The sequence below is a fragment of the Talpa europaea genome (assembly GCF_964194135.1).
Source record: "Talpa europaea genome assembly, chromosome: 3".
In the NCBI taxonomy this organism is placed as follows: domain Eukaryota; kingdom Metazoa; phylum Chordata; class Mammalia; order Eulipotyphla; family Talpidae; genus Talpa; species Talpa europaea.
In genome coordinates, this window is record NC_140069.1 from 81,839,309 (window position 1) to 81,856,132 (window position 16,824).

General features: G+C 34.6%; 1 protein-coding gene across 4 annotated transcripts in view; it reads right to left on the reverse strand.

Moving 5' to 3' along the window:
• The window catches only part of SGCE (sarcoglycan epsilon), a gene marked incomplete at both ends in the record, with an annotated part of 68,035 nt that overhangs the window by 32,344 nt on the left and 18,867 nt on the right, over positions 1-16,824 (reverse strand). For all 4 annotated transcript variants that reach the window (XM_084229670.1, XM_084229671.1, XM_084229673.1 and 1 more), the window contains 3 exons: positions 2,427-2,499; positions 8,371-8,528; positions 10,055-10,177. In XM_084229670.1, the coding sequence (XP_084085796.1) occupies positions 2,427-2,499; positions 8,371-8,528; positions 10,055-10,177 (354 nt within the window). The remainder of the gene's footprint in view (positions 1-2,426; positions 2,500-8,370; positions 8,529-10,054; positions 10,178-16,824) is intronic.

The following is a 16,824-nucleotide window of genomic DNA, read 5'->3' on the forward strand; positions in this document are numbered from 1 at the left end:
CTTAATCATACTACATTTTCTCCTATAGCTTGAAATAGTCACACGGAAATATGTCATGATGAACAGTTTCTTGGCAATAAACAATATTTATAAATAATACCAATTACAGTTTTTGAAATGTTATAAGTTTATCCTCTATTAATTTCATTCAGAATTTTTATAAATACTTCCCTAAAAGAACATGCAAGACTTTTTTTTTTTATTGTTATCAATATCAGGGTACTTTTTGGAGAACTCTTATTTGGCTTTTCCTAATCCCTGTGACCCTAGTCGGTGGCTCCCTTTCTGAGACCCGTTGCCGCCACACCCCACAGAGGCCCCGGGCTTGTAGCTGCCTGCTGTCTGCTGGGCCAAGTGCTGCTGCCAGGCCTCCCAAAGATGAGTCACAGCAGCTTTCTAACTTTGGGGAAATCCCATGCCTGCTATATTTGGACATCACAGCGGCCAAGGGAACAGTAGGCCAACAGATTGGTGGCAAGCCTCAGAGGCACTAAACCTAATTTAGAGAATCACTCTATGTACTCTCCTTGAGCTGCATGCTGTGTGATTCTACATGACTAATTTCCCATTAGGTCTCTCTGAGCAGGAGCACAGCTGGCCAGGGAGTCAGGCTGAGTATGATTACCCTGATCTCCAACTCTTGTTATTTCTTTTCCTAATCTTTTCTGGGAAAATGCTTGAGTGTAGGCCATGCTCAGAGGTATATACATTGGTGCCTATATACATTCTGTCTAAATCGGCAAGGACAAACATGCCATTTCGTTCAGAGGTTTTCAGTTTGGGGCCACCGAATTGTATATAAAAGGTAATGGAGCACCTATGGCTGAAGTTAATAGTGGAGGCTTCCAACACCCATCTATACTTCCTTCCTCACCAGAAAACCTTCAAAACTCCTAACTTAGGAAAACAGTCACTAAAAGTCAACTTTCAGTCCTGCATATATTAGGTTGCCTTGTGTACTCACAGGGCTGAGACCAGACTTGAGAAGGAGGAAGTTCAAATTCCAGAACAGGCTTCCTTTCAGTTTATAGGGCCTTCCATTCCTGACAAGGAGCTCTGAATCACTCTGGGAGCACAATGGTGAACTAGTGGTCCAAGCCCAGTGTAATGTAACCACATAACTATTATTGATGACTCCCAGGGAAAAAGAGAGCTTTGTAGTTTTTGTGATTCACTAAGAGTATTCCAATTCTATAAGGCAGTGTAGGCTGGTTGGAGGCATCCTGTGACAACTGGAGTCCTCATCCAAAAACTAACAACTACCAAAAGTGCTTGGTCATTGGAAAAGTGGACAGGGAGTCCTCTGTCCAGGCCCACAGAATTGGAAATTTTGATTTGCTTTTCAATTTATATTTTAAACTAGCACATTTGTTTTCTGCAACCGATATGGCTAAAATACCTGAGAGGGAAAACTCACATAAGAAGGCTGAAAATCTTCATGCAATTTTCCCACTTATGTATTATATTATCAATTCTATAAAATTACCTTTTTTTACATAGTATGATGGCAATTTTTAGCCCAGCCTTTACTGAATTATCATGAATTACAAATTATTAGGTTCTGATAAAATATCTTATGCATGCTCATTTGTTTTTAAAATTGTATTAGAAATCAGAAGTAATAATTCTCTTATCTAGGATACACAATTATTTTTGCTGTTTTCAGAGGCAAAAAAGGATGCTGTATCAGTTCTTATCCTGTTACCCTCAATAAATAGTACCTGGTATAGACAGGAGTATCCCAGGATTTATAAATTTAACTGCTGTTTATAGCAGTGTGCATTTGTCAAAATAAAGTGGAAATATTTAAGAGTGTAATTCTTGGAATATTTCCTTTGTCACTAAGCCTTCCACATCCTTGGGAATCACTTAAAATTTGAGCATATGTAATGCTGATGGACTCCAGCAATTATGGATACATGATTAGCTATTTAATAAGGAGATGATGACTCAAATTACAGTTTATTTCTGTCATCTAAGTTGTAGAAGTCATTCACACACATACTATCTATGATATGTCTTAAATTAAAAAAACACAATTAGCTAATAACTACCAATCATGCTGTCTGGGCTCAACTCTGTGTTAAGATCACTTGAAGCTTTGATTCATGGAATACTTACCCCAGACTTACAATAGAAATTATATTCTTAGTCCCATTTTACAGATGAGGAAACCAAGTCCTGGAGAAATAAGTAGCCTTTCTCCTTAGCAGCCTAGCCTGAGACTTTCAGCATCATAAAACCTCAGGATATTTTATAATAAATTAAATATTTCTTAAACTTTCTTTTGCACATTTACTATTCCATTAGTTATATTAGGTACATCGTGCTTTAAAATCCTTAACAATACTTTACATAGTTATAAAACATAAGATAATACTTCCTGTAAGTAAGGAAATGATCAGCACCTATTTTTCCATACCTACCTTCTGCTGACATTATATTAATTATCAAATTATGCCTTGCAGTCTCAAAGGTACGTCTATTGTAGGCAGTTATCTATTAGAAAAAGAAAATCATGTTAAAGATGTAAAATGTTATTTGGAAAACAAAATTAATTAAGGACAAAATGAAAACAAATTGTTGTCCTTTCCATTTTCATTATTTGTTTATATACCCACAAAATATTCCTTCTCTGGGCAATAAGAACTCAGAGCTTTTAGCAATAATATGAGAAAATAAATAATTAGTCAGGTCTATTTAACATGCTAAAACAAAAATTTAAAATCAGAAAAACCCATTTATACAAGTCCATTAAGTGCTACTAGCAGAGCAGATGCATCATTAGTAAATGGGATTAACCATTACGAACTACTTACTGGTGCCATTCTAAGATTTCAAAAAAACCCAATAAAACAATACATTTTGTACTCTTAAAATGGAGCTTAAGGATTATATTGGAAAGCACTTTAAAACAGCACATCTCTATGTTGTTTGCATTTAGCACTACACTGCACACACACCAGCCAAAAAACGTCACAAATCTCACTCACAACATGAGCAAAGTGGTAAGGATCATAGTCTATAAAGCTGATGGCACATGCTCAAAAGCACAAATCAATTCCTTTATAGAGTCAAATATTAGTAAACATTTGCAGAGTCAATGAACTTACATCAAAGTCAACTGAGAAACAGACACTGCAAACAACAAACAAAGCCAACAGAGGCCAACAACAGGATATGCCTTCAAAAATCAAGAATAATTTACTTTATAACAGATATTAAATCATTCAGACAGGTCTGCAGTACCTCAAAAAACCCAAATGATTGTGCAAAAGTCTTAGAATCCCAGCACTAGCCTTCTGGCAGAAATTGCATCTGTAGTTGACACTGAGATAAAAGAGTAGGACAAAACTGACTCAAACTAAAAAGCATTAACTTGTGCATTTAAAAGCAAATGTCATGGATTCTTAGGCATCAACTCTGAGTTTTAAGTGAAATAAATTTCACTCATCAGAGATATTTGAGGGAACAATAAAAATCTAAATTTTGCAGTTAACTATTCCAAACTTTCAACAAAATTTAAAGGGCATATTTCTAAAAGGAATACTATTTCACAAAGTTAAGAGAAGTTCTCTCCCCACAATTTGCCAAATTTCTGTCACACTTAATGATTTCCTTGCTGCTGTTGGGACACATGATCAATCAGTTTCACAGTGAACACTAAAATTAAAACTAGTATTAAAATAAACTCACAACTATTGCTTTAAAAGAATAAATTTTAAAAAGAAAAAATTATTTGGGAGTTGTTATTATTTTAATAGTTTACCCCATGTAAACTTAATCATATTTTTAATGGAAAAGTATAAACCTTCTACTATTTGTTATAAAACTTAAAAGCTAAAACTCGGAAAGAACAGATATTTTCAAATGAGTGGCATGATTTTTACGGCTAGTCATCCTACAATTACCACAAATTTCACTACCATAAATTTCATAAATTCTAGTAAGTTTTTCTCTTAAATCACAGACTACTGAAGGGATTAAAGAACCTTCATAAATTAAGAAGAAAAATTCTCTTATCTGAATTTATATTTAATGTTTAATTTTAACAGCAATAACTATCATTTCTAATGAGGTTTTTAGATACTATAATATTTTCAATCAAATTTCACATAACATGATGATATGAAGCCCATCACAGCAGAGGGGAAAGTGTATGTATTATATGTGCATTTTGATCCTGTTTCTAGAACAATGGCTGATTTATCTCAGAAGTTTAATAAATATCTACTCAAAATAATCAGTAGATTCACATGATTAAATATTAAAAATATGCAAAACACTTTTGACTATATGAATATTTTTATATACTGTCAATATATTATAGATGAATATAAAAGATTATTTACAGATAAATCACTATATGTATCAGTCAAAAGATGTGCTAAATTTTCATTATTATCTTCATTGTCTTTTTAGCATATTATTTGGTACATAGTCATCATGTAATATGTTAGTAGTAAGGCAAATAAGCATAATGAAGCACTGATTTCTGGCTCAACACATGGTCCTGGCCTCTCTCTAGCCAGAAGCAGCCACCTTGAATGTTGAGTTTATCTTTACTTTGTTTCATTTTTTTAAAAGATTTATTTATTTAATTAATTATCTATCTATCTATTTATTTATTTATTTATACAAGAACTGGGGTATAAGACAGAGGTGTAGGGGGTAAGAGGATTCACCAGAGACAGAGTGGGGAACAGAACAGGCAGACTGAGATACACTGCTGAGGGGAGCAGCAGGCAAGACAGGAGAGGTCTGCTGCTCCATGTGGGTACCTTCCTGGCCGGCTGGGGATCGAACTTGTGTTGCAGCGGCTGCAGATAGCTTCAGAGTGTGGTGCTTAACCCCTTGCACCACCAGAGAAGCCCCCCATTTGTTTTAAATATAGCTTTATTATAAATGCATGTATATGTAAACTATATTGCTTAGTCCTCATGGTGGACATTTTCCAGTGTTTCTTGTGGGTATATACCTAGAAATGGTACATATGCTAGATCAAAGGTACAGTGATACTCATCAGTGTGAAATATTCACTACTGCTCTCCAAATGGTTATACCAATCCCACATCTACCTGCAAGGGATTTTACTAAGAGTAAAATTTTCATTGTAATATTGAATATTCCTCATCACTGATGAGAGTCAGCATCTTTATTTAATTGGCATTTGTGTCTCCTCTTTAGTGTAATGTCATTCATGTCTTCTCATTAAGTTAGAGGATGCATTTTTCTATTTTGGGTAGTTACCATGAGTCAGTTGTATATACTTACAATATTTTCTTTTAGTTTGTGGCTTGTCTTATTTTTTAATGATTATCAAATAATCTTTTGATAAGCAGAAGTTCACAAATATTTATCAATCTTTGTTCTCAAATAGAAACATTTAGGTCTTATTTAAGAAATCCTTCCTAATCCAGAGTAAGAAAGATATTCTTCTACATTTTCACATCAGAGCTTAAAATTTCACTTTTTACACTTAAATTCTTTATCTAGATTTGAGTTTTACATTTGGTATAAAACAATAATCTAATTTTATGTTTGCCACATGGAAAATCAATTACCTGAACATTAGTCAACATACAGACATTCCTTTCCCAAAGACCCATGATACCATTTCATTAAATATATCTCACTGTTCCTTATACATGGATCTATTTCTGGGATGTCTATTAGATTTATAGGTTAATTTGTCTATCCTTAGGTTGATACAACCTTATAATAATTTTTACAGATTTTTAATAATTCTTGATATCTGAGAGGAAAAGAAATCTCACCCTTCCCCCCTATTTTTTATTCTTTTTTAAAGAGTTTCTTAATTATTCTTGGCCATTTTATTCCTTATAAATTCTAGAATTTGCTTGCCAAGTTCCATGAAAAAACCTCCTGCAATTTTTATTGTAGTTGCCTATAGGAAATGAGCCTATAGATCAATTAGGGGGAAAGTGATGCCTATATAACACTGAGCCCCAAATGGCCTATCTTTTTATTTATGTAGGTATCCTTTAATATCAATAGTTGTATAATTTTCCCCACAAGGGTCTAGCATTCCTTCTGTTAGATTTATTGCAAGTAGCCCATAATTTTTGTTACTATCTAAAAATGGTGTTTTTTTAAATATGTATTTTCTTAATGATTGTTATTCATGTATAGAAATATAGCTACTTTTTTATAGTGATCCTTTAGCTTACTGCTAGATTTTCTTAAGATTTTGAATGGTCTATGGGTCCTTTATTTCATTGACTATTTGATTTCTTTCTTTCAAATTCTATAGAAAAAAAATTTTCCCCTTCATTGTACTGGGTAGGGCATCTAGTATATTCTGTAATAGATGTGATGGGATGGTGTTATTCTTGTTTCTAAGCTTAAGTGTAATTCCTATAGTGTTTAGTGTTTTTATGAAAGAATGATGTTTGATATTACTTTTGGTAAATAATCTATCAGGTTAAGGAACTTTCCTAAGAGTTATTTTTTTCTTATCAAGAAAAGGTGTTGAATTTTATTAAATGCTTTCTCTGTGCCTATCAAGATGATACTGCTATTTTTCTCCTTTAACCTAGAAATGTAAATTACATTTATATATTTCTTCTATAACATTACTGCATATTTTTGAAATTATTTTGACAATAAATCAAAATAACTTTCTCTTATCTACAATACTTCTTTATCTACCTTGCCTTAAGGAAGTAGATCTTTTGATAGAAATGACTGAAAACACATATTAATACAAACTCCAACTGAAATGAAGAAAACTTCCCTCATGGGAAGTTCTGAACTTCCCCTCATGGAAGCTCATATCTACAATCCATAATTGATTAAAACTTTGGAAAAAAACTCAAAGCATGTAATCCTCTGAGCATTTATATCTGGTAGAAAACATGCCACCTGGGACCTACAAGCTCCCAGCAATTCAACTAATAATTCCTATACTGCTGCCCTGGCCAGTAACACTATGGAACTGAACACTTACATTATAGTCTAAGATTCTTTTTTTTATTAATTAATTTATTTTTTACATCATTCTTCATTTTTAAACAATACTCCCCCCACTCCCTCAGGTGTAGTCCCCATAGTCTAAGATTCTAAAGGCCTTAGGGAGGTCTGAACTATAGCAATTGTCATTATAATGTATTTATTGGGTATAGCAAAGAGCAAAACACTGTTATATCCATTCATTTTTTTAAGGATATTAATTTCCATTAAAGATTCAGTGTCATCACTGTTTTATTGTTGCTTTAATTTCTATTACCTTCCAGATGTGACTTTATTTTTTTTAAAGATTTATTTATTAATTGATTGATTGATTGATACATACAAGCACTGGGTACAGTCAGAAGCGCGGGAGGGTGAGAGAATTCACCAGAGCCAGAGCGGGGAGCAGAGCAGGCAGAAGGACCGAAGTACACTGCTGAGGGGAGCAGCGGGCGGGTGGCAGGAGAGGTCTGCGCGCCATGTGGGACCCTCCTCCGGTGTCCGGGGAGCAGCCGGGGATCGAACCGGCACTGCAGAGGCTTCGGGCAGCTTTGCAACCCAGCGCTCAACCACTGCGCCACCGGGGAGGCCCACCAGATGTGACTTTAGATACTGGTGAAATTCTGATGAATTATAATATTACCATCACTTCCAAAATAAACATATAGCATGTTTACAGAACCCTCAAAGATCTGTCCCTAGCAACATCAACACCGCTGGCCCCATCATTTTCTTTCTGGGGTGCATCTTGCACTCTAATCACACTTGCAGTTTTAGGAGACCATGTGGTTTTGTTTATAACTCCAAGATTTTGATGTACTCTTTCCTCTGCTAAAGATTGCCTTCTTTCTATTTTATAAAGTGAATTCCTATTTACCTTCTTACAACTCTTCATGAAACACCACCTTCTTATTATAAGTTATTGGATAAATTGAGTTTCCATTCCAGTGTTTCAATCCTAGACTGTAACACATGACAGGGCGCACCTGTTATTCATCTTTCTATCACCAGCACCTATCATAATGCTTAGCACATGGTAAGGGCTCATAAGATGCTTTCTTAATGACTATATTTTAATGAACATGGAATTTCAAATTAAAATGTGCAGCAAATAAGTGTTTTGGGTTTGTGTTTTTTTCTTAAATTCATATTATAGTAATCTATTTATTTTAAATGTCTCTTAATTTTCCTCATGAATTTAGAAATTTAGGCTACCATTTTTATATTAAAGCAGAGGCAAAAAAAGTTGTAGATGAACAGACAGGAATGGTAAATTTTCAAATATCATCTGGTATGTTTTCATACATAAAATGCTGAAAACCATAGTCATGCACGTCACCTTAACTTCAGCATTTGAAACTCAAATTATAAAAATACAATTCTGCTTTCTAAAATTACCTCAATGATTGTTGGTTTCCCCACATTTTCAGCAGTTGGAGAGCCATATAGGACTCCATCACTATATGGTGTTCTTTGGATATATCGAAGCCAGCCAGGTCGGTCTGGGTAACCCATTAAATTTGTGTTAAATGTTATGGGATCATTACTAATTTCACCTAGATGAAAAACACAGGATTAAGGTACAAGATAGTTATTTTCACACATTGCTTTGGTAGTTTCAATCAAAATATTTCTGAACAAGATTTTTCTCTTACATTTGTAGCAAAATAAATACACACCAAAAAAGAAAAAAATCCATCTGGGAATTTAGATGAGGGCCTCATGAAGAAAAAATTTTCTTGATTATTTTTTGGGTTGTATAGAACTCTGATGCAACAAAGAAAGTAGACATACAAATTTTTTTTGGAAATTTTCTTTTCTTTCCTTTTTTGGTAACATGGGAGTGGGAAAGTTCTGCCAATGAGACAACTAGTTTTCAAGGAAATCCCCTCATCATGTTTTTGTACTCATTCTCTCCAGAAGCTTTTCTTTATGAAGTTGAATGTTATAAAACTAATCTTATTTTTTTTTGGGGGGGGGGGTGGGACCCTTGCTGGTGGTCGGGGAATGAACCAGCGCTGCGGAGGCTGCGGGCAGCCTCACAACCCAGCGCTCAATCGCTGCGCCACCAGGGGAGGCCCTATAAAACTAATCTTAAGGGATACCTCAACATTATGAAAGTATCAACAAAACAAAAATTATGTAATTTTAAAAACATTAAAAGATGAGCTGCAAAATGTCACATATCTAAAGCAACTATCGTAATCAATTTATTAATAATATCAAATATTAATATCATCATTTATTAGCATGGATCTGGCCCTGTGTTATGTGCCCTGTAGTCATTATTTCATCTGACTTTCAAACATACTATGAAAGAAGTGCAATTATTAGCCCTAACTCCACTAGCAGAATATGTAATATTTTCACATTAACTTCTCCACGGTCATATTAAGTAGGGAAATTAGAATTTAACATTGACAGACTCCAGAAACTATGCTTTTAAAAACTCCATGTTTTCATCTCAAATGTTGGAACAGTTCTGCAAATACAGAACACATCATAAGAAAATATTATTAAACAAATGATGGAAAGATCTTTTTTCCTTGAATGCTGTTGAAAACACAGTTAACTATATATCTGTAATACATCTCAAAAATTCATCTTTGAAGGAAAAAATAAATCTCCATTATATAAAGCTTTATAAAATTATCTCATGTTTTAAAAGCTTTTTTGGGATCTTTTTCAATATCATTTAATTCTCTTCTACAACATATGTATAGTTTTAAAAAAATCAGTGTACTGTGCTGGAATGCCTTAATACAGACAATCCTAATTGTATAGCTGTAATTATTTCTGTGTGAATATAGGTAGGTCATTTGTCAGAAGCACAGAAATTAAGGCTGGGAAACTAGAAAAATGCTTTCTTTAAAATTCAAAAATGAATTATTTCCTTCTTAATTAAATTTTCTAATTTTAAAATGAGAGCTATCCTACAACAATTAATTTATCACATAATCAGACCATTTCTAATAGTGTCAATAATATTTGATCACATATCATCTAGATAACGAACACACAGAAAGAACAGAAAGTAAAGATCAGCAAATTGACGATTTGTTTTTTCCCATCAAGAACATACCAGGTTTTGGGTAAGGTGGAAACTCCCCCTTAAAATACTCCCTTTCCAAAACATGAACAAAGAGGACACCTGCAGACGGGTATACATTCCGATCAGAGTGCACCTTTGAGAAAATAGTGTATACTGAAAATAAAGGAGACAGAGAAAAATAATGAAACATATTCTTGATAATTCAACTTTCAAAATAAAGGTTTCACTAGGCAGAATTTTCTGGGAAAACTGAAGCACATGCAAGATACTGTTAATAAGTTTGTTTTAAAGGGAAGGGACTTTAGGACAAAACATGCAACAGTCTCTTAACTTGCTGTGTTCAGAGACTTTTCAAATATAAACTAAACAAAATTAGGCACACTCAATATTTTAAATTGCTACTGCATAATGAAGACACCCATAATATCTTTTATTAGTATCTTTTTATTTAAATCGCTAGAGCAATATTTCATGAGAACTAACCAACTACATAATTGCTATTTTTTTTCTTTTTCAAAGCAAAGCATATAGTTAATTTTAGATGCCAAGAATCTACACTGTATTAGTTGTCTGCTGGACAAAGCATATAATGCCATATAATACCAAAGCATATAATACCTTGTAATACCATGAAAAATATACACAAATAAAATGCATTGGATTCTTTTTCTAAGAGTATTACCCCTCATATTCTAGAAATTATTCCAGAAATTATTCAATCCATTTTTTCCTGATATTGACACTACATAATTCATGTAATATAAACTATTCTCTTATGCTGTAAGAGAATATAATAACCAACAACAATTCCATAATACAATTAAGCACACTTTCTTTAAGTGAAATGGGGCAGATTTCATGATTTACTATTTAAGATATATAGGATATGAGTATGTTAAAACGGACAAATGTGTTTGGTTAATTTTCACCTACTGTTTTTCCTCATCATCTCCACCAACACGTTACCATCATTGCACTGGTCACATTTAGAAACTCTTTTGGGTTTTTATCTTCCTCCTTGGCTACTGGCTGTAATTTTCAAAAGATAAACTCTATCAGGCCAGTTCTTTCTCTTAGTCATTGATGAATTTATAAATGTAGTAATTAACCTGAAGAACTCCAAGACTGCTTACTCCAGGTTCACAACTAACTAAAAGTTCCACATAGCAAGATTATTGACATAAGTTTTTTGGCATAAAAATAGGAACTCCCACAAAATGTTTCTTAATCTGTGAAAACTTGTCCTTGCGCTTCCATGGATGGCTGCCAAAAACAGGGAACTGAACTAAAATATTTGGCTTGTAGCTTCATGTACCCATAGCTTTACTACTAAGAACACAACTTCAAAAGGTATATAACAGAAGGAAGGAAGTTGCAAGTTAGGTTTAAACCAGGTGTGTAGAGACTAGTTCTTTCCTACCCATTTTCCCATGGCATTTACAGCACCCTACTTTTCCCCAAGAACAATTTATGTACTCACCTGTAAAATGATCCTATTTTAAAAATGAGAAAGAATGAACCATAGCAAAACAGTGAAGATGAGAATTTCATATTTTCCCCCCCATTGGATTCCACAACATCCCATGAATGGTAGGTGCTGTGGGAAAGTGAAGAAGGAGGCGATCTGGTCCCTGCCATTCATGAATTCACCATCTGGTTAGGGAGGCCAACACCCACCTATTTAGTTGTTATTCAGATATTTAAACTGCTCTGGCAATACCTGGAAAGTGTTATGAAGCAATTAAAGTTGGAGAGATTTTAAAAAAATGTATATCAAAAAGTAGAATTCAAAATGGCTCTTAAAGTACCAGAAGGATTCTGTCAGAGACAGGAAACTTTCACAATTCAGTAGTAAAAACATGATTAAGATATAACTATGGGAAACTGTGGGACCCGTTCAGGAAGGGAAGCAGGCAGTGATGCTAGATTCTGGGGTTTATTTATGATATGGGGAGAAAAACTGGAGGCAAAGAAGAGTCAAATTTTGGAGAGTTTTGAACTACTGCTGAGCTGCTACTTCTTTCTATACATAAAGGTGTTTAAATTTTAGATCACAACTCTACATCCAAAGTACAGGAATAGTTTGACTAATTTAAAAGACCCTCTTCTGAGTTTATCTAATTTATTCTCTTGAGATTAAAAACACCTTGAAGTTCAGCACTGAATATCTTACCTTTGTTACTTCCTCAGCACCTAAAAGAATATCTGGCATATTCAAATAATTTATCAAAAGGACAAATATTTTCCAATACAAAGCAGGTAGCGCTAAAAACAGGTTTCACATTTGTGGACTTAAGATATATAATATTTAGTTTAAATTTCAGTTTTGCAATTTGAATTAACACCCATGTGTATAGCAGTATATGGATTACCATGCTTCTTTACATGACAACTGTAACTCTTTCTTAGTTTTTTTCTACAGTAAGGTGGTAAAAGCTTGCCTATAAAGCAAAACAGAAAGGTTGCTCAAATTAAATAATATTGAAATGATTCTATTTTCTTTATAGCCCTTGGCAGGGCCGAAACTGGAACCATAAAAGAGTACCTGCCACTCCATATTACCTCACTTCAAGGACTAGCATAGAACATCTCAATTTCTGCTTTCATGAAAAACATTTCTGGGATCTACAGAGCCAAACCACAATCTACCATAGCCCTCCTGGGCTTTAAGATGACATGCACATTTCTTTATTCATGTGTACTCAATTGCCTTTCTGCAATCTGCTGAACTACATACTCGCTGGTCAGTTACCTTGGCAACACCACAGTAGAGCCTGCTTCACTTTAAGTGTAGTATGCCATTCACTTTGGAAAAAAAACATGATACAGATGTATGACATGTTCATCATCTAGAAATGGAAAATGACTAAGCCACGATGTTTTGTTTGTGAAAATAATACTTCCTTTCTGTAGCATCATTTTAAATTATGGGCACCCACACAATATTGTAAAGAAGTGCCCTCTACCTTTACCTTTCATATTTGTTACTTGAACAAATAGCCTTTCAACAGACGCTATTTGGACAGTATTTACGCCCTGCTTTCGTTCAAAACCAGCAAACAACACCGAGAACTGGAAGTTACAAGTTCTTGCTCTAAACGTGAGCTTCATACATAATGCTGATAGGGTAAGGCCCAACACCCACAAAGGCTGTTACTAACAGTTAACACATGTTGCACTCATACATGTCTAGGGAGCATTCACATACAGCAAGCTCGAAGCATATTTTATTTTCTTAAGAGCAAGTCTTGAAAATCAAATGTAAACAATCTTAAAAATCCACAGTCTTAAGACCCAATAAGCTCTGAAATATACATGTGTACAGAGCCATGCCAATCGAGCTGAGGTCACAGGGTCTGGCCTGTCTGTATCGCATGACTTTACAACGGTCTATGGCTGCGGATCCATTACCTCTGCAAACACGTGCCACTAGACACAAATGAAACTGGAAACCAGTGTGAGACTAAATCCGTGCAAATCCATCACCATTAATGGGAAAAACAATTAAACCAGAAGTCCAACCCACAGGGGGTGAAAACATCACCTTCAAACAGCAAGCGTAGCTGGATTTGCAAAGATTAAAAACTCCTGAAGACAGGTAGTCATAAATAACAGATTTTTTTTAAGGAAAAATTACACGTTTTTTCTATTCTTAAGAAAAGAAAAAGGGTATGTGGACACATGGACAGGGTAATTATTTCACCCTCCCTAAATACAGCTCTGATGTCTCTTATTACCATGCTACCAAAATCTGTTCGCAAAACTTCTCTCCGCATTTTGATCACAAGGTAAAGAAATTACACAGTCCACTTCAACAACTGTGTATTATATGGCTGCAGAGAGACAAAAACCAAGTAACAGACGGTGATGGCTAACTTATTTAAGTAATTTGGGACCTCATGCTAGCTAAATAGCATCCTATCTTCTTTTATTAATAGTCCATTTGAATTTTTCTCCCTAGGAGAGCAATAGTGTGACAAAAATATGAGGGTGTGCATTTGTGTGCTTATTTACAATTACTTAAAAACAAAAGCAAATTTGGTGTTTTTAGTAAATAAATTTTGAAAGGATTATGCTGGTGCATTGCTAATGAGTCTACGGCATTTAACTTCACAATTAACACACTGATTATTTTTAATGGCATGTACATGTGCACAGGCACATACACAGTGCCTTCTCTACGGAAAAGTCCAGAGAACACCTTCCAGCCCCTTTTTCTGCATCACCAACAACAAGCACAGGGTCATGACAATAAACGAGCTGCTGAGTATGAGATCCTGTAAATCCCAGCTAGATTTAAATCTTAATTCTGTCTCTTCTCTGAAATCTTTCAGAAGAAAGTTATATTGTCAGTATTCACATCTATGTGACCTTTATTAGATACCTCATATGTGTTTATCTCTCTCATAGTGTTATCAACAAATTAATCTCTTTAAAGACTGCATTTAAACAATCCTTTAAATGCATTTACCTGATCATTTTCTAATTTTTAAGATCTGAGAATATAGTAAAATCGCAATTTAACAGGGAAAGAAAAATTCCAGAAAGGTAAGTTTTGTAAAGTACTCAGGGTTCTGTCCTTCTTCGTGATGGCAGAAGGTCATCATGTGGCACATCAATTACTGCACTCTGCTCTATTATACAGCGATGCCCTTACAGAGCGGTTGCCTTGTCATTTACCGATCACACTGCCGCTAGCGGGTCCTAGTCTGCTAATGCTTTTTAAGGCTGTGTGTTTTATAGATTTTCTGTTTTCTCATCTGTAGATAAGTTGTCAGCTGTCATTTCTCACTGCTATCATTATGTTTCCTATAGAAGCTTTCCTATCTCTTCTAATTTGCTGCTATTAATCTACTGCAGATTTGGAAGCCACACTACCAAAGGAGGTGAAATTGCGTGTTAATATAAGAACAAATCTGTACTATCTTAACAACAGGGTTCTGCTAAATGTGAAAAATAGAAGCCTGCATTTGCAGCACCTATTTCGACCACCCAAAGACCTTTTGTGGCATAGAAGCAGTATGCTTCTGAACAGATGATCTTACTATAACTAGGATGTCATTATTTAAGGAGATGACAGAGTAAACTCCAAGTATTAGATGCATGCAGAAATAAATGTTCCACAGAAAGTCTTATTTCAAATATTACATAAATATTACACAAATATTACATAAATATGAACTTTCAAATCAAAGTGAATGAATTTAATGTATTGTATAATTTCTTACACATTGGATATGTGGGAAATACAGTGCATAATCTTAAAAAAGAGATCTGTTGGTTAAATGTTCTATTACTCTTAGCAATAGCTAAATCAGCCTAAGAATATTACAACATGCAGTAATAAATAACTTATTAATAAGAAATTAGTCTATTTCTAAAAGCATTCTGATTTTCTTAATGTGCCTCATTTTCAGAATTGTAAAATATAATCTATTCACTGGGAAGCATGACAAGAGTGTTTTAACTGAGTGCAAGTTAGTTATTTATGTAAGATAGTGCATATATCCCAACTATTCATAGTATTATCTTAATAGTAAATAAAAATCTAGAAAAAAAATCCGGATAAGGATGATGAAGAAGATCCCTAAATATGCTTAGGATATAAAGAATACCCCAAATAGCTAGTTCTCTGCTATAGCATTTTTTATGGTATAGATTTTATTTTTTATTATTATTTTTTACATCATTGTTCATTTTTAAACAGTATTAGCTAACCCCCAAACCCCTCAGGTGTGGTCCCCATAGAGTTTCCTTCACCGATGCACCTGTGCACCATCACCTCAGTCCCCTGTGCTCCTCCCTCCCTCCCTCTGATCCCTCTCCCTCCTCCTCCCCTGCAGGATGTCTCTGATTTATAATTGTCTGGTTTTGTTTTGTTGTGTTTTGTATTGTTATTATTTTTTTTACACTGATGTCTTATTTGTTCCCCGATAGTCTCCTATAAGTGAAACCATCCGATATTTTCCTTCTGACTATATATAGCTTTTAAAATAAACTTTTTCCTAAGTAACTACACATTCCGAGCCCTCAAAAATCCTATTGACAGAAGAGAAACCATCCCCTCACTACAGTTATGAACCGAAATAGTCTTTAAAAAGAAAGTAACACCAAAAAATACAATTTATTGCTAAACTTATTTTACTATATGATCATCCTGATATTAAAAATTGGTAAGTACTGGCAAGAAAAATAAGACTTGTATTATAATGTATAGTCTTAACAGCTAAAAGCTCTTTATGAAACTCAGAACCCATGTACACGTAGCACTTCAAGAAGCCCCAACAATGGGAACTAATTATATGCTATGTCTGCATCAAGAGACTTTATTTCAGGGTTTTCAGAACCTGATATATGTATGGTTTCCCCCTTAATTTATTTTTTAACGTGTCATTTCAATAGTCAAACTGAAATTTAATTATTAAACCAGATAATTGCTGTACAGTAGGATTTTAAGAGACATCAGCATCCAGTTATGTATATAAACTTTCCCCACTTCCTAAGATTTAACGTGTTTTATCAATCCAGCTTTATAAATCTTTTTTTTTAAAGATTTATTTATTTATTAGTACAAGCACTGGGCACAATCAGAAGCACGGGAGGGTGAGAGGATTCACCAGAGCCAGAATGGGGAACAGAACAGGCAGACTGATTAAGTACACTGCTGAGGGGAGCAGCGGGTAGCAGAAGAGGTCTGCACGCCATGTGGGACCCTCGCCTGGCGGCCAGGGATTGAACCAGCGCTGCAGAGGCTGCAGGCAGCTTTGCCGCCCAGCGCTCAACCGCTGCGCCACCAGGGA